The sequence below is a fragment of the Carcharodon carcharias genome, chromosome 12 (assembly GCF_017639515.1).
Source record: "Carcharodon carcharias isolate sCarCar2 chromosome 12, sCarCar2.pri, whole genome shotgun sequence".
NCBI lineage: Eukaryota > Metazoa > Chordata > Chondrichthyes > Lamniformes > Lamnidae > Carcharodon > Carcharodon carcharias.
The window spans coordinates 115,670,389-115,695,592 of NC_054478.1; the positions used below are offsets into that span (position 1 = coordinate 115,670,389).

The 25,204-nt window shown below is 43.2% G+C and overlaps 1 protein-coding gene across 2 annotated transcripts in view; it reads left to right on the forward strand.

Annotated features, from left to right (window-relative positions):
* LOC121284958 (collagen alpha-3(VI) chain) overlaps nt 1–25,204 on the forward strand; it is a 101,503-nt gene that overhangs the window by 75,028 nt on the left and 1,271 nt on the right. The window contains exons 7-9 of one of the 2 annotated variants that reach the window (XM_041200948.1): nt 14,397–14,999; nt 16,278–16,862; nt 22,457–23,041. In XM_041200948.1, the coding sequence (XP_041056882.1) occupies nt 14,397–14,999; nt 16,278–16,862; nt 22,457–23,041 (1,773 nt within the window). The remainder of the gene's footprint in view (nt 1–14,396; nt 15,000–16,277; nt 16,863–22,456; nt 23,042–25,204) is intronic. The other variant, XM_041200949.1, reaches the window with a different exon arrangement.

Genomic DNA, 25,204 nt, shown 5'->3' on the forward strand with positions numbered 1-25,204 from the left:
CATTGTTCTAAACTCCAATGGATACAATTCTAACCTGTCCAACCTTTCTTCATAATCAGTTAAGTGAGCCTTCTCTGAACTGCTTCAAATACAATTACATTATTTTTTAAGTAAGGAGACCAAAACTATACTCAGTACTCCAAATGTGGTCTCACCAACACCCTATGCAATTGTAGCAAACCTTCCCTACGTCCATGTTCCATTCCGCTTGCAATAATCAAAAACATTCAATTTGCCTTCCTTATCACTTGCTGTACCTGCATATTAACATTTTGTAATTCATGTGCAAGGACACCCAGATCCCTCTGTACTGCAGATTTTTGCAATCTCTCTCCATTTAAATAATGTTCCACTTTCCTATTCTGCCTGTCAAAGTAGACAAGTTCACATTGTCCCACATTATACTCCAACTGCCAAATTTTTGCCCACTCACTTAACCTATCTAAATCACTTTGCAGACTCCTTATGTCCTATTCACAACTTACTCTCCTACATATCTTTATGTTATTAGCAATTTAGCAACAATACATTTGGTCCCTTCATCCAAGTCTTTGATTTTGAATGTAAATATTTGAGGCCCCAGCATCAATCCCTGTGGCACTCCACTAATTATGGCTTGCCAACCTGAAAATGACCCATTCTCTCTGCTTCCTGTTAGCTAACAATCCTCTATCCATGCTAATATGTTACCCCCTACATTATGAGCTCTTATTTGGTATAGTAACCTTTGATATGTTACCTTATCAAATGCCTTCTGGAAATCTAAGTACATCTACAGCTTCTTCTTTATCCATGTTGCCTGTTACTTCCTTAAAGAACTCTAATAAATTAATAAAACATGATTTCCCTTGCACAAAACCATGTTGACTCTGCCTGATTGCATTAAGATTTTCTAAGTGCCCTGCTGTAACCTCCTTAATAATGGATTCCAGTATTTTCCCTATGGTAGATATAACCGGCCTGTATTTTCCTGCTTTTTGTCTTCTTTCTTTCTTGAAGAGAGAAGTGACATTCACCATTTTCCAAACTGATGGGACTTTTCCAGAATCTATGGAATTTTGAAAAGTTACAACCAATGCATCCACTATCTGAGCAGCTAATTCTTTTTAAGACCCAAGGATGAAGTCCATCAGGCCCTGGGGATTTGTCAGCCATTAGTTCTTAAAATGTTTTCAGTAACCTTTGCCTGGTGATTGTGTTGTTTTAAGTTCCTCCCTCCCTTTCAGCTCTTGATTTACAATTATTTCTGGGATGTTATTTGTGTCTTCTACTGTGAAGACAGACACAAAATACTTGTTCAGTGCATCTGCCATTTCCTTATTTCCTATTATTAATTTCCCATACTCACTCTCTAGAGCACCACCATTCACCTTAGTGACTTTATTCCTCTTTAATTACTTGTAGAAACTCTTACTATCTGTTTTTATACTTCTAGCTAGCTTTCCCTCATACTGTAATTTCTCCCTCCTTATATTCTTAGGCATGCTTTGCTGGTTTTTAAATTCTGTCCAATCTTCTAACCTACCAGTAATGTTTGTAGAATTGTAGGTTTTTTCTTTCAATTTGATACTATCTCCAACTTGCTTTGTTAGTCACGGATGGTGCATCCTTCAAATGTCTTTCTTTCTCACTGGAATGTAACTTTTGCATGCTGTACCACTACATAAAAGTGGCAACTGATTCTAATTGCATACTGCTTTTTACTGTAAGGCTGGGCACTGGGAGGTAAACCTCAGCTCTTATGGGTTTAAATCCCAATCTAGAGGCTTGACACTCCAGAGAGAGTCTGCATTGTCGGAGGTGAGGTCTTTTGGATGAATTGTTAAAGCCAGGCTCTGTCTGCAGGTGAACTTAAAAGATCCCTTGGCACTATTTCAAAGAAGAGAAAGGAAATTATTGGCCAATATTTGCCCCTCAATCAATGTCACATTAAAAAAAAGGCTACCTGGCCATTATTTCTGCTTATGGGACTTTGTCCACAAATTGGCTGCTATGGTTCCTATATTACAAAAGGTACATCATTGGCCACAGAGTGTTTTGGGACATCCTGGGGAGGATTTTACTTCTGTGGTTGGCAACCTGACATCAGGAGCATTTCTGGCTCTCGACCCCATGCTATGTAAGATGATTTTTGTGGATTTTACTGTTAATTGTCTTGAGGTCTTCCTCGCCATCCAATTAGGGATGCTGGGCGAAGATAGGGAGTGAGACTGCAATTGAGAGAGGGTTGATTTAAAAAGATGATGGCAGTCACTGCCGCGATTACCAGTTCAACCAGCAGTGGCAGAGAGAGAGGAGAGGAGCAGGAACACAATTGGTCAGCCACCACTACAGTAACCCCAAGGTTTATTGATGCCTCCCTTGAAGTACTTTTGGAGGCAGTGGGGAAGAGGAGGATGTGATAGAGGAGAATGTGATGTTCCCAGAGTGTGGCAGGAGATGGCCAACCAGCCAGACCAAACAGGCCTGGTTGGAGGTAGATAATCCAAACTTGCAGCTGCAATGTAGCCACAGCTCACAGTGCTAATAAGAATGGAAAAAATGGCCTTTGCGTTGATGAGGGTCGTGATAAATGAGGAATGGGCGATGGAGAGATAGGAATCCATGAAGAACAGGGTGAAGAAATTTCAGCTGAAAGGGATAAAGTGCACTCCTCTCACTGTGTCAGCATGCCAAAACTCTGTAGAGGCATCTGCTGGCATAGGCGAGTTCTCATGATTACCTTCTTATGTCTCTCACAGGCCGGTTGTGGGGGTGCGGGAGGCTATCAGTGCCAGAGGGACATCACTGGATCCCTCGGTTGAAAATGAAGCAACTAAGGCTGCACTGTCACAATTTTTAAGCATACTCTCTACCACTACAGATACATCACATTGGTGGGTTCACGTGCCATTGGAAAGGATGGTACTGGGTACTGCGTGCCACGAATGAACAGGATGAAGTAAATGAGGCAGAGGCAGCCATGGGCAGTCCCCCTCGGAGAATGGAGGACAGACACAGCCATGCTCAGCTGGGTACAGATGTGTAGCTTCAAGACTCACAAGCAAGTCGGTTCTATTTTGATCAGCAATGTGTGATGTGTGCCCACATGTGGAAATTCCCTGAGGTGGTCTGGAGTCATGGGCTGAGAAATGAAGATCAGCAAATGAGCATGGCCATGTCTCAGGGTTTTGAGCATATGAGCTCCTCCAGTGAGAGACTGATCAACCTCACTGAGAACTGTTTGTGGCATCACTCTAAATGACGGAGAACAGTTCACTTCACTGAGATGCACAGAATGTATGTCACATTCTGTAACATGGATCTGTCGTAAAGATGCATGGAGTTGATGCCAGTTGCGTCCCTGCTGGTGGTTCCCTCTAGCACATCATGAAAGGACTGAGGCAGAGGTGGATAATGTGGAGGGAGCCACTTGTCATGGAGCACCATCCTCATCATCCACTTCCTTGGGCCCTCTGACTGTTGGCAGAAAGGCCCTGTGGTAGAGGCTGCTCCTGCATTGACGCTCGTGTGTCAGCCTTAAGAGTTTTCCTAATTGCTCCCCTACGATGAGGCTGAGTGCCATGGGCATCCTAGCCACAAGCAGATGCATACAAGTGGACTACTCCACCTTGGGACCTCAAGGGGAGCAGTCTGTAGCAGAGGCAGTGACCAAAGGCCACCACATTGTTAATTGCATTGAAAGATTGTCATAATCTGATGTGTAATATACCTTTAAGACAAATGTTGTAATGTAAGAACACATGGTCTTGGTACCCAATAGCAGAGTAGCGTGGGCTACCTCTGTAGAGTAGTCTTGAGTTAGAATCCAAAGAGTAAAGACAGAGTTTTGAGTTGTAAGCACACAAGTGTGGCTGCTGAGTTCCTTTTGTAAATAAATAGAATGTGTTTCTTCTAAGAACAGTCTACTGATCTTTCTGTCTGTGATACCAACTCGGTCACCTCGAAACAAACGTGCAACCCGGATCCTTTAGCCCCAACAACAGGGCACTGGATCCAGCATTGATTCAGTTGGGTGTTTTTGTTTTGTGAATTTATAACATAACGGTCTTTCATTACAATGGACTTGTTGTTGCATGAACCCAGATTTGCGTGTTTCAGTTCTTTCATGGCAATTTGGCAAAAGAGAGAAGTGGGAAAATGATGCAATGGTCTGTGAATGCGGATACTGCAATCCCTGAAAAGATGTATTCCATGCATTTGTGGTAAGAATGGAACTGTTCAAAATGAATGTATTGTGGATGCATTCGCACATTGAGAACAAAGCGAGTATCAGAACACTCAGTCCTGGATGAGCAGTGCTTAGATGAAATGTGTCTGGGTTAGATTGGCACTAGCATCCATGCCATCCTGATGAGTGCTTTGACTCATGGGGCAGCCCCGGTGATCTGCCTACACAGCATAAACATGTTCTGCTCTGCTATTTCCTCCTCTGATGAACTGTGTCACTCTAGAGCTTCACCCTCTTCAAGGTGCAGCGTGCAGAAGCCCACCACAATGTGTGGCATCCTTGTGGGACTGTACTGCGGGGCATCACCCTGAGGCACCAGGAGTGCATCTTCAAAGATCCCATAGCCGGCTCAATGATTGTACTTGTGAGCAGTTGGCTTTGCTGTGCCATTGCAGGGGCACACAAAGGTATCATTAGTCATCTTTTCACGTGATATGCCTTATCCCAGTGAAGCTGTCCACAGAGTTTCACTGGTGACATGAGGAGTAGCAGCACCTTTGGCTGTCAAAGAATGAAGGCATCATCCCCACCCAAAATTTTTCATATCGTTTGACATCATTTGTTTTCAACAAAGTTCATTTGATGTCAACTGCATTCAATTGCAATCATTTTGCCATCATTTCACGTAAATTGTTCTCAAATGCAATCATTTTTTCATAATTTGATATCATTCACACTCAGAAGCAACCATCTGGCCATCATGCTATTTCATTTTCACTCAGAACTGACCATTTAGCTATCATTTTCACTCAGAACCATATTTGTGATGTCAAATGATAGTTATTAACTGACGTCATTGTCATCAATTGTCATCCTGCAGTGATCACAACAAAATGTGACTATATATACAGCTCAAATTTTCCTAAGTCCCAGCTGATTACCTATGCAGTGTGTAGGGTTACACCTCCACCCAACTTTTCCCTCTCCCTCCTCACTCTCCCCCTCCCTCCCACCACATCCCTTATTCACCTGCTCCTATCCCTCACCCTGCCTCCCCTCTTTCCTCATTCTCTCCACTCCTTCCCCCTGGCCCCTCCCCTCCATTCCCCTTCCTCTTCCTCCTCCCCTTTCCCCTCCCTTCCTTTTCCCTCCCCTATTCCCTTGCCAACTTCCCCCTCCCCCCTCCCCACCTTCCCCCTCCCCTTCTTCTTTCTTCATGCCCAGCCCCTCAAGCTTGAGATTTCTGTTCAAAGGGCTGGCTGGAAATCGGAAGTGAAATTTTCCAGCCAGCCCAGGTGCAGATTTGAAGTTGACATGGAAGCAGTGAGGACCGTGGCAATGAGTAAAGTATTGGGGGGAGCGGTGGGGTGGGGAGGCGAGTCCTCAAGAAAGGTCAGCGAGGCCCGAGGCCCGGAGATTGGCAGGAGGGATAGGGGGGAGAGTTTGGACATGGGTGAAATAAAGGGGAGAGTTTGGAGGCTGGGGGGAGGGAGAGAGTTTGGAGGCTGGAGGGAGGGAGAGAGTTTGGAGGCTGGGTGGAGGGGGAGATTTTGGAAGCTTGGGGGAGGGGGAGGATTTGGAAGCTGGAGGGAGGGGGAGAGTTTGGAAGAGGGGAGAGAGGGGAGAATTTAGACCCTGATATTGGAGGTGGGGGTGGGGGGGGGGGGGCGCGGTGGGAGGAGAAGGGGTGGGAGAGCTTTGACCCTGAGATTGGGGAGAGTTTAGACCCTGAGACCTGGGGGTAGGTGGGTGGCAAGTATAGCCCCTGAGACTAAAATGATTTAAGAACTGCTGGGGATCAGGTGGTGCTCTCAAGCAAGTATAGCGCAATGAATTTTTTGGGCAACATGAAAAACTGAATAAATTCAGATATTATTTCAGTAATTAATTTTCTTGTATTTTTCAATGCAGGTTGCTGAGATCATTTGATAGCTTCAAGCACGCTGGATATAGGTTTGAGAGCAATGGATAGCTTTGAGTGCACTATCAAATTTGATGTCAAATTAATTTCAAATTAGAGCCTTTTGATGTCAAACTGTAATTCAGAGCATTGAGTTCACTTGAAAGCAATAACGATAAAATTTTTTGGGTACGGTTGGCAGCTGCCAGAATAGCATGCGCGCAGATGCAGAAAGCACTTCTATTGGTTGCAGACCTGCTGCATGTGTCGGAAGTGGAAGCCCTTCCCATTGAGGAATCTCCTTGGCTGTTCACTTGGCCACACATACCCATGGAAATCCAGAAATAGAGGCAAATTCCACCGCCCTCTGTGCCTGCATCTGTTTGAAGGTAGATGCACTCCCCTGTTCTCGCAATAGGGTTTCAGCGACCTGTAAGATACAATGGTGTGTAGCTGCCTGAGACACACCTCTAAGATCCACTGCTAATTCCTGGAATGATCCAGATGTAAAGAAGTTCAAAGCCAGAGTGACTTTTAGGACTACTGGCTAGGAAAGGAGAGCAGGAATGTGATACCTGAGGTCTTCCTCAACAAGGACACAAATCTCAGTTACCATCTGCCCAGGTAGATGCCGTCTCCTCTGGCACTGATGCGCTGACATATGAATGGAGCTTTTATTTTGGCTGTACACTCGATGCTGAGGATATGGCCTTTGTTGTCTCCTGCCCCTTGTTCCTCAATTCTGTGTTCCTCATGCCCATTGAATCTGCACCTGGTGCTGAGAATGTTGACTCTCATCATGACTTGACCCTAAATCTATGTAGCTTAATCCCATCTCCAGTTATTGCCTTGCATGCGGTTAGCTGTACTTGCAATATTCCCCCTGGCCACTCCATATGTCCCCATGATCTCTACAGGTTCATGAGCACCAACTGCCCACAATTGCTCCCCCCGTTACCCCCATAACCCACCCACCCCGCCACCACCCCCCCCCCCCCCCCCACCCCAAACTAGCTCAGCACTCACAGACAGCTTTTTCACAGCACTCTACTCCCACGGGGGCACCTCTGTGCCAATGGATGAATGCTCCTCAGTGCCTCCCACTCCTTTATGAACTGATTTCATTGAGGGATGCAGCCCTGACTGGTCCCCTGCATTACCACCTCCTTCTCATAGACATGGTTGAGATTCAAGTCGGGAAGCCATCCCGACATTGGTCAGTGGGAAACTGCAGCCCCACCCTCCTCCACTCCTGCCCTTATTTCACAATATAAATTCTGCCTCTGAGATTGTGAATGGTAACCATATAAATACAAGTCTTTCTTTGCAATAGCTTTATCCTTGATTTGTCTTTAAATGGGGATATTGCCCACACAAGAGGCAACAAGAACTGGTAGTGGCACTGCCCACTGACAGGAAAATACATTAATGGAGGCCATTGAGAGTTTAGTGTCTTCATAGCAGCCCAGCAAGGTAAGTGTTGTCTTTTACCTCATATATTTGCATCAATTTTAAACTAATTCACAAAGATCCAAATTCATTCTGCACAGCACAGTATTCTTTGGAATAGCTTTCAACCTATGTGCCTACCCCTGATAAAAACATGTTTCATTTCTCTTTTTACAGGGATCTCCTAAGGTGACCTACCAGACAGTTATCAAGAAACTAAAATATCACTGGAACAGTTTTCACTAAGTCCTGTTTGCATAAGCATCAGCTTAAATATATGTTTATCACTGAGATAAAAACAAAAAAACTGCGGATGCTGGAAATCCAAAACAAAAACAGAATTACCTGGAAAAGCTCAGCAGGTCTGGCTGCATCGGCGGAGAAGAAAAGAGTTGACATTTCGAGTCCTCATGACCCTTCAACAAAACTAGGTACTGTTGAAGGGTCCTAGTTTTGTTGAAGTGTCATGAGGACTCGAAAGGTCAACTCTTTTCTTCTCCGCCGATGCTGCCAGACCTGCTGATATTTTCCAGGTAATTCTGTTTTTGTTTATCACTGAATTAGTTTAATCAGGAATAGGAGGAAGCACTTCATGAAGTATCCAGCACCTGAGGAACATAAAATAGTGGTGGCAATTGAAGAGCAGAATAGCAGCCTCCATTGCATAAACCTTTCCCTGCTGCAGGGGCCCTGGACTCTTAGTATAACAGCATTGCCTATAGAAGGGATCTCATGAATGAACAAAAATGCCTTATTGCAGTATACTGAGCATGTGAAAAGCATGATAGGTTGAAGACTTCATAGAATGTGGTTTCAGCATTCCTACAAATATGTGTGAGGGATCCATGAAACAGGAGTCCACCACATATATTGGCTGTATGTGGCATAAAGACATGCAGGTACTTCAAGCAATTAAGAAGGCAAATTGCATGTTGGCCTTTATTGCAAGGGTATTGGAGCACAGGAATAAAGAAGTCTCATTTCAATTATATACAACTTTGGTGAGGCCACACCTGGAGTACTGTATACAGTTTTGGTCTCCATATTTCACAGTACCCTAGTACAGTATCACCGTATTTTTACAGTGCAGAAGGCGGCCATACAGCCCATCGTGTCTGCACTGGCTCTTAGAAAGAACATTCCACCTAGTCCCACTCCTCTGCCTTATCCCCGTAATCTTGCACATTTTTTCTTTTCAGGTAGCAATACCTTGATCGAATCTGCCTCCACCACCTTTTCAGGAAGTTTGTTCCAGACTCGAACCACCCCCTGGGTGAAATTTGTTTTTTTTTCCTCACATCACATTTACTCCTTTTTCCAATTATTTTGAATTTGTTTTCTCTAGTTCTGATTTTCTCTTGTCTAGGAAAAATTTCTCACTATTTACCCTGTCCATACCCCTCAAGACCTTGAATACTTCTATCAAGTCTCCTCTTAGCCTTCTTTTCGCCAAGGAAAAGAATCCCAACCTCTCCAATCTTTCCTCATAGCTACAGTTCTTTATCCCTGGAATCACTCTTGTGAATCTCCTCTGCACTCTCTCCAATGCCTTTACATCCTTCCACAAGTATGGTGCTCAGAACTGGATGCAGCACCCCAAATGTGGCCTAACTAGTGTCTTATACAAGTTCAACATGACCTCCTTACTCTTGTATTCAATGTCCCCAATTAATAAAGCCTAAGATGTTATATGCTTTATTAACTGCTCACTCAACATGCCCTGCCACCTTCAATGGCCTATGTACACATACACCAAGGTTCTTCTGTTCCCGCACCTCTTTTAGAGGCTCTCCCTTTATTTTGTACTGTCTCACCATATTTTTCCTGCCAAAATGAATCACCTCACACTTCTTTGCATTGAACTTCATCTGCCACTTGTCTGCCCAATCCACCAACATGTCTATGTCCTTTTGAAGTTCAAGGCTATCTCATCACAGTTGATAACATTTCCAATCTTCATATCATCTTCAAATATTGAAATAATTCCCTGCACACCTCAGTCTAAGTCATTAATATATATCAGGAAGAGCAAATGTCCCAACACTGACACCCTGGGGAACTCTACTACAAACCTACTCCAAGCTGAAAGGCAACAATTTATCTCTACTCTCTGTTTCCTGTCACTCATCCAATCTCTTATCCAACTGCCTACTTTCCCTTTTGTTCCATGACCTAGAATTTTGCTCACAAGTCTATGTTTGGCACTGTATCAAATGCCTTTTGAAAATCCATATACAGCACATCAACATTATTTCCCTTATCAACCTTCACTTACCTCCTCAAAAAACTCCAGCAGGTTAGTTACAAGATTTTCCTTTAATGAATCCATGCTGGCTTTCCTTAGTTATCCTGCACTTGTCTAAGTGACTATTGATTTAAGGAAGGATATACTTGCAATTGGAGATAATACAGCAATGTTTCACTAGGTTGGTTTCTGGGCTGAGGGGGTTGTCCTATGATGTGAGCCTGAGTAAATTGGGCCTATACAGTCTGGAATTTAGAAAATTGAGAGGTGATCTCATTGAAACGTACAAGATTCTGAAGGGGTTTGACAGGGTAGATACTGAGAAGTTGTTCCCACAGGCTGGAGAATCTAGAACATCGGGGCACAGTCTCAGGATAAGGGGCTGATCATTTAGGACTGAGATGAGTATAAATTTCTTCACTCAAAGGGTTGTGAATCAATGAAATTATCTACCATATAAGGTTGTAAATACTTCATCGTTGAACATATTTAAGGCTGAGATAGACAGATTTTTGGCCTCGGGAATCAAAGGATTTGGGAAGTGGGCAGGAAGATGGAGTTGAAGCCAAAGATTAGCCATGATTGTAAAGAATGATGGAGCAGGATCGATGGGCTGTATGGTCTACTCCTGCCCCTATTTCTTATGTTCTTATGGAACTTTGCAACCATCTATGGAGGAGCACCTTATGGGTAGCGAACTAAGGTTACAGCCTTAGTTTCTTGAAGGGGCTTTTATTAAATTTTTAGTTACACTTCAACCCCACCATCTTGATCTTTGTGTATCTGTAGTGATGGCGAGAGGAGAGTAGGACCACCTTATATGCCTGTTTCTGGGCCTGACCAAATTGGGAATTAATAGGTCAAGGCAGCAGGCAGTTGAGGGGGTCCTCCTTCCCACCATCTGCCCCTCTTCCATGGCTGTATTCATGGCTGGGTGTCCCAGGAGAGGGAGCACGTAGTATCCGTTGGCATGCTGAAGGCCTTCCATGACTGGTGGGTTGAGGTGCATCATATACCCCCCCAAACCACTTAATGATTTGATTTGTTAAGTTTCCTTTAAGGACTTTGCATTTTGTTACTGTGTCCTTTTAAGGGACTGCTCCTTTAAATTCTTTAACTTGATTTATTAATTTGTTAATTTGATCCAATATGGCTTTGGTTTTACTCAAGAATATAAATGCTGTTCTTGTGGCAACTGGGCTTTCAGTTTACAGGAGGTTTTCAATATTGGATTATATCAAGAAGAGGATCAGCTAGAGGGAAGCTTAATGGTGGCTTTTACACTCCTTAATAATGGCCAATAGTCTGGTCCCATGCAAATTTCTGGCCATTTAGTAGGAGTGGCCATCAAGGAGGCTATGATAAAAGACAACTACATCTTGAAAGTTTTAATTTAATTGTTTTGACTCAGAAAGAGTTACACCTTGAAAGTATAGCCATACCCTTTGAACCTAGTTGTACCCTGCAAAGGACTTCTAGTGTCATAGAAATGCATAGTAGATTTTCAGGTAGCAGACAGGGTCTGATGGCCAGCGTGGTGTTGCCATGTGCAGGCCCCTGTTGTAACCTAGAACAGGGAGGTGCCATGAAACCACTGTTGACAAACAGAAGTCAGCTAAGGCACTTTTCTCACTGTAGCAGCACATCAAAGGTACACTAGATGAGGTGGAGAAGATAAACATCATACACTGTCACCAAGGTGAAGCACCGAGAAAGCTAATATTAATAGCTTTTACACAGATTATTTATAAAAAAATAAACTCTTTTATCTCAGCCTTGTTCTGAATGTCTTTTTGAGAATGGGATAATAGAGATTTGATGACCAAGGTATTGAAGTAGATTTGTTCATAATGGAGGCCATGTGGCTTGTCAGGCTACAGTGTTGTGCTTAATGCAACAGGACTGCTCATACAGCCATACAGTCATGCAGATTTCTTTGGATACACGGATTTCATTTTTCAGTGTGCCTCTGTTTATGGAGTTCTCTATAGTTGTGGATATAGTGGGCATTCTTGCTCCTCTAGCAGAGAACTTTACATTCTGCCAACTCTATAAAATCATAGTAGCATAATGGTCCATCATAAAATGAAAGCACTTGGGCTGCAGCCAGCATATTGTACATTCACTTGCATGTTTCTGACCAATTGGTCTGAGACCACCTGCATATTAATAAAGCGTATTCTATTCACACAGGGCATGAATGGAACCTAATGGCCAATTAAGACCTGCTGAGTTTTTCCAGCTATTTTTGTTTTTGTTGGCCATTTATGAGGTCCTCCATCTTGGGGGAGAAAAAGTGTTCTGTTTTCTTATTCTGCTACCTCCTTTCAATGGGGGAAAAAAAGGAAATTTTTTCCCTTGGCAAACAAGTTTTTTTTCACTTGCTTAATGCATGTGCAGATGATTGACAGGTCTGAACAATGTCCCTGATGGTTGCTTGCAAAGATCTGAAATTGTAGAAATTTAATACTGTGGTTACTTTCAAAGCCAAGATCTCTGTGGTGGAAATTGTCTGTGGTCTTACTTAGGAGGTGAGATAACTCAATGAGAGGATCCTTTGTGAAGCCCAAGTGACAAAAGCAAGTCTCTTCAGACTTACCCAGGTAGTTATGCCTAGATCTGAACAGGTGGTTTCTAGGATGAGGATGCACGTGTTCCTGGGAGAAGGATATGCTGGAAAAACCCAACAGATCTGGCAGCATCAGTAGAGAGAGAAAAATAATTAATGTTTCGAGTCTAATATGACTTCTTTGGAACTGGAGAGAGGTAGAAATGTGATGGGTTTTATGATGCTGAGAAAGTGCGAGAAAGGGCAGGTGAAGCAAAATAGAAGGTCAAAGATAGGCTACAGGGCAGTAGAGATTAAATGACAAATATGTCATGGAACACAAGGCAAAGGGAGAGGTAATGATAGTGTTAAAGACTAAAGGTTGTTCCAGAATAGGTGTTGATAGCAGAATAAAAGTCAGCGCTATCTGGTTTTGAAACTTTTGGTTTCTCCTCCTCATTTAGGACCTCCATAGGAATACTCAAATCTCATGTTGGTCGCTTGCTTGCTAAAAGTGAATTAGCAGCGTTCAGCAAAACCTTTGGAGAGAAACATTGTAGAAAAGTAGCTTTGCAGTGCCACAAAAAGCAACAATAGTTAGTAGATTTTGCACCAAGCATTTTGCAGATACAGAAATCCACACCCAAAAACAACACAGCCTCAGATAAAATAATAAATAAGCATATCCCAAAGTGAGAAACTGTGAAAGGACAGTACAGTAAATTCCAAAAGTTCTTAGTTTTTTGGTGATCAGGTTAAACACATCTTGAGTTCAACATGGGAATAACTAACATAAGATTGAATTCAGAGATGTCATGGGGCTCTTGCTTGGCTCTTGCAAGACCTTCTGAAAAAGAGTCATACAGACTCAAAACGTTGATTCTGTTTCTCTCTCCATAGATGTTGCCAGACCTGCTGAGTTTTTCTAGCATTTTTTGTTTTTATTTCAGAATTCCAGCATCCACAGTATTTTGCTTTCTTCAAAAACTAGTGCTTGTTTTACAGTGTTTAGGGGTGTTCAGGTCTATTAGTTGGGTTTGAATCTGTGGGTTCATATTCACTGAATTGTTGCTAATGTATGGTCTCATGGTGATAACAATATATTATTTGGCTCACTGGTCCATCTATATTGTATGAGAATAGATCTTGATGGTTGGTTTGCCATATAATGCTGGGGGACATCATAACCCAGCCCAATCATGTGATTATCATTGAAGTGCCATTGGCTAGCAATCAGAAGTAACAGGCTTCTGTATGAGTTTTTTCCTCCCTAGCCCAGTGACATTGAGATGTCATCGCCTCTATCTTCTAGTGGACATTTTAACAACTGGAAGGCTTGATGGGATTGTCTTCTTTATCTATCAGTAGAAATCATATGGATGTTGCAGGGGTGGGGGGGCGGGGGCTCTCAGTTTTTTTTAAAAAGATTAAAAATTATATTCCTATTGTCACGAATTGAAAACAATGTCAGGTTCAAAGCAATATTGGCTGGCACTTGCTGTACCACACTAAACGTTTGGTGCAACATGCTGAAAATCTCAACGTAATTTTGTTGTCAATGTTGCAGGATAACAACATTGTTCGATTATAGATTTGGAAGTGCTGGAGTCTCCTGCTGTGAGGGAAGTTAAAATACTATGATCTTTGCTGCTCTAAACTTTCCTCTTTTGTTTCAGCTAAACTCCGAATATCCCACCCAACTTGCCCTTCCTTTTTCCTGCATCCCCAAGGTTTTCAAATTAAAGATGATTATGTCACATCTATGGTAACTGGTTCTTCCACAAAAATAAAATTTCTTGCCTCCTCTCGTCTTCTCTTACTAGCTTCTGCTGGATTTGAAAGCCCAAATTTGGCATCATCTAACCACTATTAATTGATTAATTTTTTTCTGTCCAAGCTTTTTCGGCCTTGATGATGTCTCATAATGAGTCTTTACCCATCACTTGGGCACACAACCTGAAAGTATATGCATTCGTAAGGAGAGGGGGAAGCGATAGAAAAAATGAACAATAAGTGCGTTAGTTTCAGTAATGTCTTCATAAAATATATTTTAAATCTAAACTATTGACTGTTGTCTTGGTAGATATTACTGATACCCAGGAACGAGACATTGTGTTCTTGATTGATGGCTCGACAAAAGCTAGCTCTTCATTTCCTTCTGTACGTAAATTTCTTAATGGCGTAATTCAACAGCTCAGTGTTGGGTTGAACAGGAATCGTATCGCAGTGGTACAGTACAGCAAGGACCCAAAAGTCGCATTTCTTTTGAACACCTATTCAAGTAAAAATGACATTTTGGATGCAGTGGAAAAACTGGAACCTAAAGGTGGAAGAATGCTGAATACGGGGGCTGCACTGAACTATGTCATCAGGAATGTCTTCACCACGGCTGCTGGGAGTAGGCGAGATGCTGGTGTGCCACAGCTTTTAGTGCTTATCATTTCCGGAAAGTCAAATGACAATATTAAGATGGCAGCAGAGGCACTAAAAAGAGCTGCTATTGTGACATTTGTAATCGGGGCCACGGATGCAGATGGCGAAGAATTACAGGATATTGCATATTCTTCCAATTTGCTGTTTGCTGTTCAAGACTTCCAGTCTCTTCCAGATATCCAAGATCAGCTGTTACAGCCCCTGAAAACGCTGATCGTTGAAATTATTAAAATGCCATCCGGTGTCACTGAAGGTACTTGGGTTTGAATAATTTTCAGTTTTTTTTTAACTTTCAATGTTAAATATATGATTTAGAGATTTGATGACTCCGCCAGTAAGTGTGTTGCTGCGTGCAGACAAAAACATACAGATCAGGAATGTTGCAGGTTTGAGTGGTAGCTCTCAGCTAATGAAGGATAAAAATCATGAGCGTTCCCACCCCAATTGTTGTCCCTAACCTGTTGCTGGAAAGTATCACCAATGAAAATAGAATTTCATGGTCTCCACTCACATGAAGAATAGAATAAGGTATTGGAAGCCCAGCACAGTGAAACGGAGTTAGTCAGCTTCTTGTTGAATCTCTTGGATAGTGAGCTTTGTCCTAATATAAAGCAAATGACAACATTTCAGTAAGAGTGGAGACAAGCTCTCAGCACTGATCCCCAGATAATGAAGAAACCACATTAATTGCGCGATAAATACTGAGAGCAGAAAATACTGAGAATGGAAGAGAACTAAATAGTACAGGAGAGAGAAGAAGTATTCTATTCAAGTATCAAGGAAAAAAGAGTAAACACAGTGGGGAAAGAAAGGTAAATACTCAAAGTGGTGAAAAATAAACAATAAATACCACAGGAAAGAAAAAAATGGGAAAATAATTGAAAAAGGACTATTGGGAATTACTACAAATTGACATTGAGTAACAGAGTGAGATACAAAGAAAGGAGATTGTGTGAAGAAGTGCAAAATAGAAATGAAGAGGGGAGTGAGAATTAAGATATGTTTTTGCAATATTCCCCATCCAGGTATGTATAGCGAGATGGGTGTGAACAAGAATATTTTGGTGGCATAGAGCCTGAAAATGCTCCAGTGAGCATGTGTAGGGGGTGATTATTTTAGCAGTGCTATGGCCTGAGGAGGAGGGGATAAAGAGAGTAGCAAATGTTATAGGGGGAAAATGAATAGAAAAACCTGCTTGAGGAGTGGGATGCTGAATGGTGAAGGGGGCTGAAGAGAGATCCCTCTGAGAGGGAATAGAGAAAGACAGCAAGATATCCATGGAGGAACAGAGAATGGTTTGTGAGAAAGCTATTTTGGAAAGGAATAAGAGAGAAGTTAAAATAGAAGAATGAGAGAAAAAAAGATACATCAGCACTCTCATTGCCTGCTGGAAGCTGATGGGACAATTACAACTGGAGCTTAGCAGGTCAATGATATAAAACAATATGATTAACATCACAGAAAATGAACTAGTTTTTATAATATTCACTGGATAACCTTGGCGATAATTACTCTTCCTTATTTATTGCAGGCAACAAGAGAGATGTTGTGTTCCTAATCGATGGTTCTTACAATGTGGGAAGTTTTTTTTATTTAATTCGTGATTTTCTTATTAATTTAATTCCCAACTTTAATATTGCAAAGGACAAAGATCAAGTTGCACTGGTACAATACAGTGACAATGCAAGGATTGAATTTCCATTAAACGCTTACACAAGTAAAGAACAGGTCTTGGCTGCAACCAGAAAACTTCGGCTTAAAGGTGGAAGGGGACTTAAGACAGGCTTTGCTCTGGACTTTGTCAGGAGGAATGTCTTCAGCAGATCTGGTGGGGGCAGGCAACATTTGGGGATCTCTCAAATTTTGGTGCTCATTACTACTGGAAAGTCACAGGATGATGTGAGGCGGCCATCAGAAGAGCTGAAGCGGGCTGGTGTTGTGCCATTCACGGTTGGCATTGGGAATGTAGACAGAAGTGAACTGAATCAAGTTGCATATTCACCAAAACTGGTTTTTCAGGTGGATAGCTACTCGAGTCTTTCAGATCTGGACTTGCATCTGCTCAGCATTTCACAGAATGTAGAGAATGTCCCGATACCACCTACTTCTAGCTCAGGTAACCAGCCACTTTTGAAAATGAAGAACCATTTGTTGCATTAGAACAAGAGCTATGAACAGCTCATGATCAATTCTGGGGGTAAATATTGGGGTTAAACCCAGCAGCGACAGCACTGACTTTGAAGGGAGCACTGTAATATTAATGAGACAATGCACTTGGCACTGGAGGCCCAGAACATTACCTACTGAAGTAGTTTCCATTCCTGCTACCTGGAGCTAAGTACCACTGGTACACAGTGCACCGGGTTGCAGTCATTTTGCTCTGGCTGTGAGTGAGTGGGGCTCAGTCTCTCTGTAGAATTCAGCAACTCAGTTTACATACGAGTGGCCAAATCGACAGCAATCGCTCCAGTGTATTCTAATGTTGTTGATGGAGTTCTAAATTTCACATCCCTCTCTGGAGTATAAATTACACAAATTCAGAACTAGGCAGTGCTACTGTATCACAGAAATTCCATTAACATCAGGAAGCAGTGGTAAAACTCGAACTAGAAAATTTATTAACAGGAGAAAAAAAATCACCACAATTTATAAGTATATAACAGGAATAAATAATAAGAAATGTCCAAATATTTACAGCACAAAAACAGGCTATTCCGGCCTAAAACATGATTTGGGAACAAGAGTGGGTCATTTAGCCTCTTGAACCTGTTCTGCCATTTGGACATTGTTAATCTGTGACATAACTCTGAACACTTGCCTTTGCTCAGATTTCTTAATACTGTGGCTAACAGAAATCTATCAGTCACAAATTTAAAATTAACAATAACCCAACATCAACTGCTGTCTGTGGAAGAGAGCTTCAAACTTTGCAAGTAGAAATGTTTCCTAACTTCACTTATGAAAGGCTTGGATCTAATGTTTAGGCTATGCCCCTAATCTTAGTTCCCAAACCAGCAGAAATAGGGAGGAAGTGTCCCAGATTTGCACTAAGTGCAGTAGCAGGTGGGAAAAAAGATGCTTTACCTGCTTTGATGGCTTTTCATGCTGTATTGTCTACTTCCTGCCTCATTAATTATGCATTCCCAGGAAACAGGTTCCAAGGGGGGAAGGAGTCCGGAGGGGGTGTGGGGGATGTCTAGATGAATGTGCAAGGGAGGAAGGGAGGGATCTGTGGAGTTGATGACTGCCTACTGGGGAGTAAACTAAGGGTGGGCATGGTATGAGGGAATGGTGAGAACGACCAAGGGCAGAGTGAGGCGGTAAGGTGGGAGGGTGAGGGTGCGACGATATCGGTAGAAGGGATGGTGGGGGTGGTTGGTAGGGATACGGTGGCAGACACGGACCCTGGGGGCGGGAAGGAGGAGGTCCAGGAGGTGAATGTGGCTGGGAGTGGGATTTTCGGGAAGGTAGCGAATGTGCATGTTCACCTGGATATTCCTGGAAGAAAAGGTTGTGGCTGGTAGGTGCTGGTGAGGATGTGGAAAGTGATGCAAGGGGGGTTGACAGTGATGGTGGAAAGGAAATGGGTGACTTGGGGAGGGGCAAGGACAGGGAACCTGAGGAAAAACTGTACCTCTACAATGTTGGTTAAATTGAAAATGAAACTAGACTCATAGCAGGCGGGAACAGGTCCTACGTAGGAGTGTGTTCAGTGGGTGGGCAGAGATGCAGGTCAGCTCAGATGGACAACTGAAAGCGAACCCCAGCAGGCAGCATTGAAAATGCTCGGGACATTGAGATGAGTGTGATGGGGGGAGGATTGGCGTGCGTGGTAGAGTACTTGCACGAGGCTCCGAAAGGCCCTTTCACATGCATATATTTCTTCCTCCAGAATCACTCGTGGGCTGGCAGCATGCAGCTGAACTGCTAGTTGGGGTGACGGGCAGTGTGGGATGCAGGGGACTGACTCATGAAGCCTGTAAATGAAGATGAAACATATTCAGTGAAAGTGAATATATTTTCAGATTGTAAAGTGACAAAATATGTTCACCTGTGCAACCAATTGTGATCAGAATTTAACTTTTCTATGCCTTAGACTTATCGATGCTGCCTTGACACCCTCAGCAGGGGTGGAGACAGCCTGTGCAATGGCTGGCCCTGTTACTTCTGATGACTTTGGCATGGGTCTTCTGGAGAGCCGTAGCCTTGGCGGCCCCGGCTTGCTTTGGCTGTCCTCCTATGGGCCAGTTGCTCCCTCTCCAGTGACAGAGAACGAGGTTGAAGAGGTGACAGGCAAAGGGAGGGAGAGGACTGCCTTTGAGATTACTGAGTGGTTGACCCAGAGGTTTCCAGCTGCCGCTGCTCCTCCCTTTGGGTGCCCAAGGGCCCGGGTCTGACTCCTTGAGGGGAAGAAGCAGCTGGAGGTACATCAAAGTGCCCAGTTTCCCCCTCACATTGCCACTGCAGGAACTCACCCATGGCAACCATGATGGAGTGCAGGTCTGTGCGCATCTCTGCATTCTGTTGGACCAGGGTCTCCATGGCGTCTGCCGTCCTTCCCATGGAGACCTTGATACGCACACATGTGGGCACCACTTCATCAGAGAGCAGGTGGACACACTCATCCGACACGCGTGTCACTCTGTGTTGAGGGCTTCCGACAGTTCTGCATGATATTCCCCTTTCTGCTGACTCATGGTGAGCTGAAAGCCAAATCTAGATGTTCATCATCTAACTCAGAGCTCACAGATGCCTCTTCCCCAGCAGTCCTCTGAGTGCTGGGGAGCTTGGCTGAACTTGCCACCTCCTGCTGCGGACATGTGTCTGTGTGGTGACCACCAGTTTGTGAACCCGAGCCTGCTCTAGATCAAGGTCCCACTGAGGTATGTATCTCTGCACTGGGGGAGGGTGTGTGTAGGCGCTGTGATGGGTCTTCCAGGCTGTTTATTCCCAGCTGTTCAATGGAGGAGGTGTCCTCTTGCTTGGAGACATACCTGGATGGAGCTGAGGGATTGGCTGGCTGAGGGTGTCAGTCACTTGGCAGAGCTCCCTGTGAACCAACTTAGAGATAATTAGTGCATGGCAGCACAGTCAGAAGCAGGAGAGAGAGCACTCACAGTTGCGTTGAGAGAGGGATGATGTGGTGCAGGGTCCTCACATGGGTGTTTGCCGCTGACCTCACCAGTCAACGTGATGGCATGCTCTTCAAAGTGAGTGAGGAGCCTAATGTGGGCCACTCCACCCCCGCTCTGGGACCTCTCCCTGCTGCTTTAAGCCAGCTCCTCCTGCATGAAAACAAATGGAGAGATGCAGGACACTTGGCACTACATGGAATGTTTGTTGGTGATTGGAGCCATGGACGGGATGAGGACGTGAACTTGAGAAGATATGAGCCTGATGGAGATGTGAGGGTGTGTGTGAGAGTTAGCGCTGTTGTCCGTTGAGGTGTGAGATCCCTGTGGATGTGTGATGGGTTTGTGAGTGTGAGAGTTGAGAGTGATAAGAAGAGTGATTTACCCTGGTGGAACGGATGAAGCCATTCTTCCTCTTGCGGCACTGGGTGGCTGTCTTCTTTTGCAGGGCATTGGCATTGACCACTGCTGTCACTGCCTCCCATGCTGAATTGGTGACATTGCTTGCTGGTCTTCGCCCAGAGCAGGGGTCAAGGACTTCACAATGGGCCTCCTCTTGTCGAAAAGCCATTCCAGGGATGCATCATCACTAAACCAGGGGGCTGCATTCTTCTTGCCTTTCGGGGCCATGTCTTCTGTGTAGCAGTCCTGGTCTGGAAGCACTGAGAGGTGTGCACGGGACTGCACTTTAAATATGGCGCCTGGCATGAGGAAATGGTGAGGTGACGGCTTGGCGGGTGAATGGGAGCCCACCCACCATCGAAATGGCGTGTTTCCCGGGAATGCATAATTAATGAGGAGGGATTGGGATGATTGGTGTGATAAACCGCCATTGTGGTCAGTGGGTAAAAAGTCCTTTGTCCTGCCTGCTACCACACTTAGTGAAAATCTGAGATGATCCTGCCCATAGTTACAAGACAGCCAGACCTGGGAACTAAATAGTGCAGGTGAAAATATCCATAGGAAAGATAGAGAGCATGGTAAAGGGTAGGAGTAGTCTCAGTGATTAAAGATGAACTCACTTCAATGATAAGAGAGAATATAACAAGAGGCAAGCAGGCAGTGGAGACTTTATGGGTAGAATTGAGAAACAGAAAAGATTTTAAGTTTGCTTGGGTGTTGTGTATAGACCCTTTGGTATCAGTTGCAAAGTGATAGGTTGTGTAAATGCAGAGATTAAGCTAAATTATAGCAAAGGCAGAGTAGTTTTAACTTTCATATTAATTGGTTTAAACAGACTTGCACATTCAGAAAGGTATTTCTTGAGTGTGTCCAGACTAGTTTTCTGTAGCAATGTGTCTAAGAGCTAACAAGGAGGATAGGGCAGATTGGGCTAAAACGGGGAAGACCGCAGAATCATAGAATGGTTATGGCACAGCAGGAGGCCATTCACCATGCCATGTCTGTGCTGGCCCTCCAAAGGAGCAATTCAACTAGTGCCACTCCCTGGCTTTTTTCTCTTAAGTGCTAAAACTTTCTTCTTTTTCAGATGATAATCCAATAACCTTTTGAAAGTTTTAATTGGACATATCCCTACCACACTGTCAGACAGTACATTCCAGATACTAACCAAATGCTATGTCAAAATGTTTTTCCTCACATCACCATTGCTTCTTTTGTCAATTATCTTAAATCTGGTTCTCAATCATTACAATAATGGGAACAGTTTCTGCCTATCTGTTCTGATTTTGAATACCTCTATCAATCTCTCAACCTTTTCTTCTCCAAGGGAATTATCCAATTTTTCTATCTAACTGAAATTCCTCCTCCCTGGAGCTGTTCTTGTGAATTTTTCTGCACTCTCTTTAATGCCTCACACCCTTCCTAAAGTTTGGTGCCCAGAACTGGACACAATAATCCAGTTGGGGCCAACCCAGTGTTTTACACAAGTTTAACATAACTTACTTGTTTTTGTACTGTATGCCCCTATTAATAAAAGCCAAGATGTTGTATGCTTTATGTAACACTCTTTCAACCTATCCTGCCACCTTCAAAGATTTATGGACATATGCACTCATGCACATACCTCTGCTCCTGCACCCTCATTAAAGTTGCATCCTTTATTTCATATTGTCTCTCTGTGCTCTTCCTATTGAAATGAATCATTTCACACTTATCTGCATTACATTTCATGTGCCAGTTGTCTGCCCATTCTACCAACCTGCCTATGTGCTTTTGATATTCTGGACTAGCTTCTTCAAGTTTCCCATCTCCGTGCCAAGTTGGTTTAAACCCTCCCTAACACCAAACCATCCTGTGAAAATATTGGACTCCATCCTATTCAGGTGCAACCTGTCCAGCCTGAGTAGGTTCCATCTCCATCAGAATTGATCCCATTGCCCTAGGAATCTAAAGCCCTCTCTCCTACATTATCTCCAGCCATGCATTAATCTGCCTGATTCTCCTATTTCTATCATCACTAGCACATGGCACTGGGAGTTGAATCAGTGCCTGTAAGATTAGAGGAAGGAAAAGAGATAAAAAACTAGCTTCTTTAGCAATTATTTGATGTGTTTGAATTTGTTTTGCTGTCATTACACAAAAATATGTAAAGGGTGATGACATTTCCTTGTTACAGCTATTGATAAAAGAGATGTTGTCTTCCTTGTCGATGGTTCTGCTAAAATTGGAAAAGGATTTCCAACCGTTCGTCAGTTTATGGCTAAAATTGTTGAAAATTTTGATGTTGGAGATGGAAAAGTTCAATTTGGTGTTGTACAGTTCAGTGAGAATCCAAGAACTGAATTCCTTCTAAACGCTCAATCAACCAAGAAAGGAGTTCTGGCTGCAATTAAGAAACTCAAACTAAAGCGTGGCAAAAAAATCAACATTGGCTATGCATTGGACCATGTCATAAGGAATGTTTTCACAAGCTCAGCAGGAAGCAGGATGGACAGTGCTGTTCCACAGATTATATTGCTTCTCACTTCAGGGAAGTCCCGTGATGATATTTCACAGCAGGCGGAAAAATTAAGAAAACTGGGAATTGTGGTATTTGGAATTGGCCTGAGGGAAGCTGATCGAACAGTACTAGAGCCGATAGCATATTCCGCCAGCTTGGCTTTTCCTGTGAGGACCTTTCAAGGTTTGCTTGACATTCAGAATCGACTCCAGCAGATAATGAAATCGGTGTCTATCGAAGTTGTTGAAACAGCAGTTGAAGGTACTTACTCAACATTCTTTTCTGGTTTACAATGGGGTGGAATTATTCAATTGGGTAAAAGGTAAAATTAATGGAAAAATATTTGTACTGGCTGATGTCTGAGCTGTTTTGCTTACTGTCCAAAGATGGGGCCAAGGTAGTCTAACTTCTAGCTATGATCTCAGCCAGATTGCTCCAAATGGTTTCAGGACCTCTGAGGTGGCAGCTGAAAAAAACCTAAGCTCCCTCCCTGATTGCTATCCAGAGATTAAAGTAGAAATTATAAAGACATTCTTAACTCCCACTCGGTAATGCACCTTGGCCACAATGTGAGCACAGATGGAAAGGCTCTCAGTCTGTGCGAAAATGCCAGCAGAGGCCCGAATCCAGAGGTCCTGCCCATGAACCTGGTCTCCACCACTTTCACAGGGATGGGTGGTGGTGGATCTCAAAATTGCACATCCGTGCTTCATGGAATCAGCAGCTGCATCCACTCGTGTGATTTTGGTGAGGTAGGTGAAACATGAGGTTTGCAGATTGGACCTTATGCATTCATTTGGATGGCCAGGGTCCCTTTTGGAGAGATAAGGTACCCATTTGGATATAGTCCCAGACAACTTTGGCGGAGGTCAGGTGCCCTTTGGGAGAAATAAGGTACCCCTTTGGAAGAGGTAAGGTACCCCTTGGGAGAGGTCAGTTGCCCTTTGCAAATGTTAAAAGTAAACATGATTGTGTGTAAAAAAATGCATTGGAACTGTCAACATTGTCAAAGAATGTCAAGCTTTCAAAGTACTGTCAAAGCTCATTGGAGCTGTCAAGGGATTTAACTTTGCTGGGCTTTAAATTAAAAAAATATGTGGAGTTTAAAATAGAAATCACTGCTTGCTATTTTACTCTGCCTGTTGACACAAGCTTGATTTGTGATTAAGCCTGATTATAGGATTTGTGCTGCATGACTAATTTGACAACCTAACATTATCTCAGTGGGGTTCCTGTTAAATGAACAGTTTGACTGGCAGCTCCAAATGGTTATAGAATAGAAATGTTTGTTTTCATAAGTGATTAAGTACTTAAGCGAAATGCTTGGTTTCATCAGAGATTAGTTGAAGGACTTTCAATACATTGAATGTTATTTTTTCAGTGAGTATTTTTTTATTAGTCATGTCGTCAATAGACATATAACAATATTTGATGTCAGCATGGGTCCCGAGGTTTGCCTATGGTGGATATTAGGTGAGTTGGTATGGAGGGGGTAAGGACAAAAGGCTGTAGATGGGGGACATAGATTGGCAGAGATGACACTCAGATGACATAGGGGCTATAAAGGACAATGGGCATGATTGTGGGCATAGGATGGCATGGGGGTATGAGGGGTCATGTGGGTGGGTAAAGGGGCATAGATTTGCAAAGGGCATATTAGGAGCCATGGGGGTGGCTGGTGGTGCATAAGGTGGCATAGGTTGGCATGGATGGGGCATGGGGAGTGTGTGGGGGGGTGAGGGATGAGGGCTGGAGGGCTTTTTTTTTGCTTCGTTAATTTTTAAAAATAACTTCAACAAAGTGCACTGAAGCAGGCCTTCTGCCCACCCTGCATCTGCATTCATTCCAGGGGTGACGGGCTCAACTTCTCATCCAGCCTGCTCCCCTGGAATGAAAATCCAACCTGCCGGCCTCTTCTTCTCAGTTCAGGTTCATGGAACTGGGAAACGACCTGGCCCTTGACTCTGCTTTGGTAATATTCCATTCATTCCATGCATCATTTAGGACATTGTAAACCATTGTTATATTCTAAAGTTTATTATATGAATTTACATATGCCCCAATCTGATACCTGTGTATTTACTTTTATACGTGTGCTCAGTTAAACATATAAAATGATTGAAAAAAAATGCAAAGAAGATGTAGCGATGAATCATACAGATACCTAAAAGCAAAGTTAGAAGTTAAAAGTTAGGAAAATGACTGTGGTCAAAGCTTTCTTGTAGTTTTACTTGGTTGTTTGAAACCCCTGCCACACTACAAACCAAATGGAAACACTGAAAGTAAACCTTTGACAATGGACTAGAAAGCAGTTAGTGCCAACTGAGCTATATTCCAATGTTAGATCACACAATTTCATTGGCATAGAAATTGGAGGAGAAAAAATTGTCAATCAAAGTATATTTTTGATAAAAATGCATACAT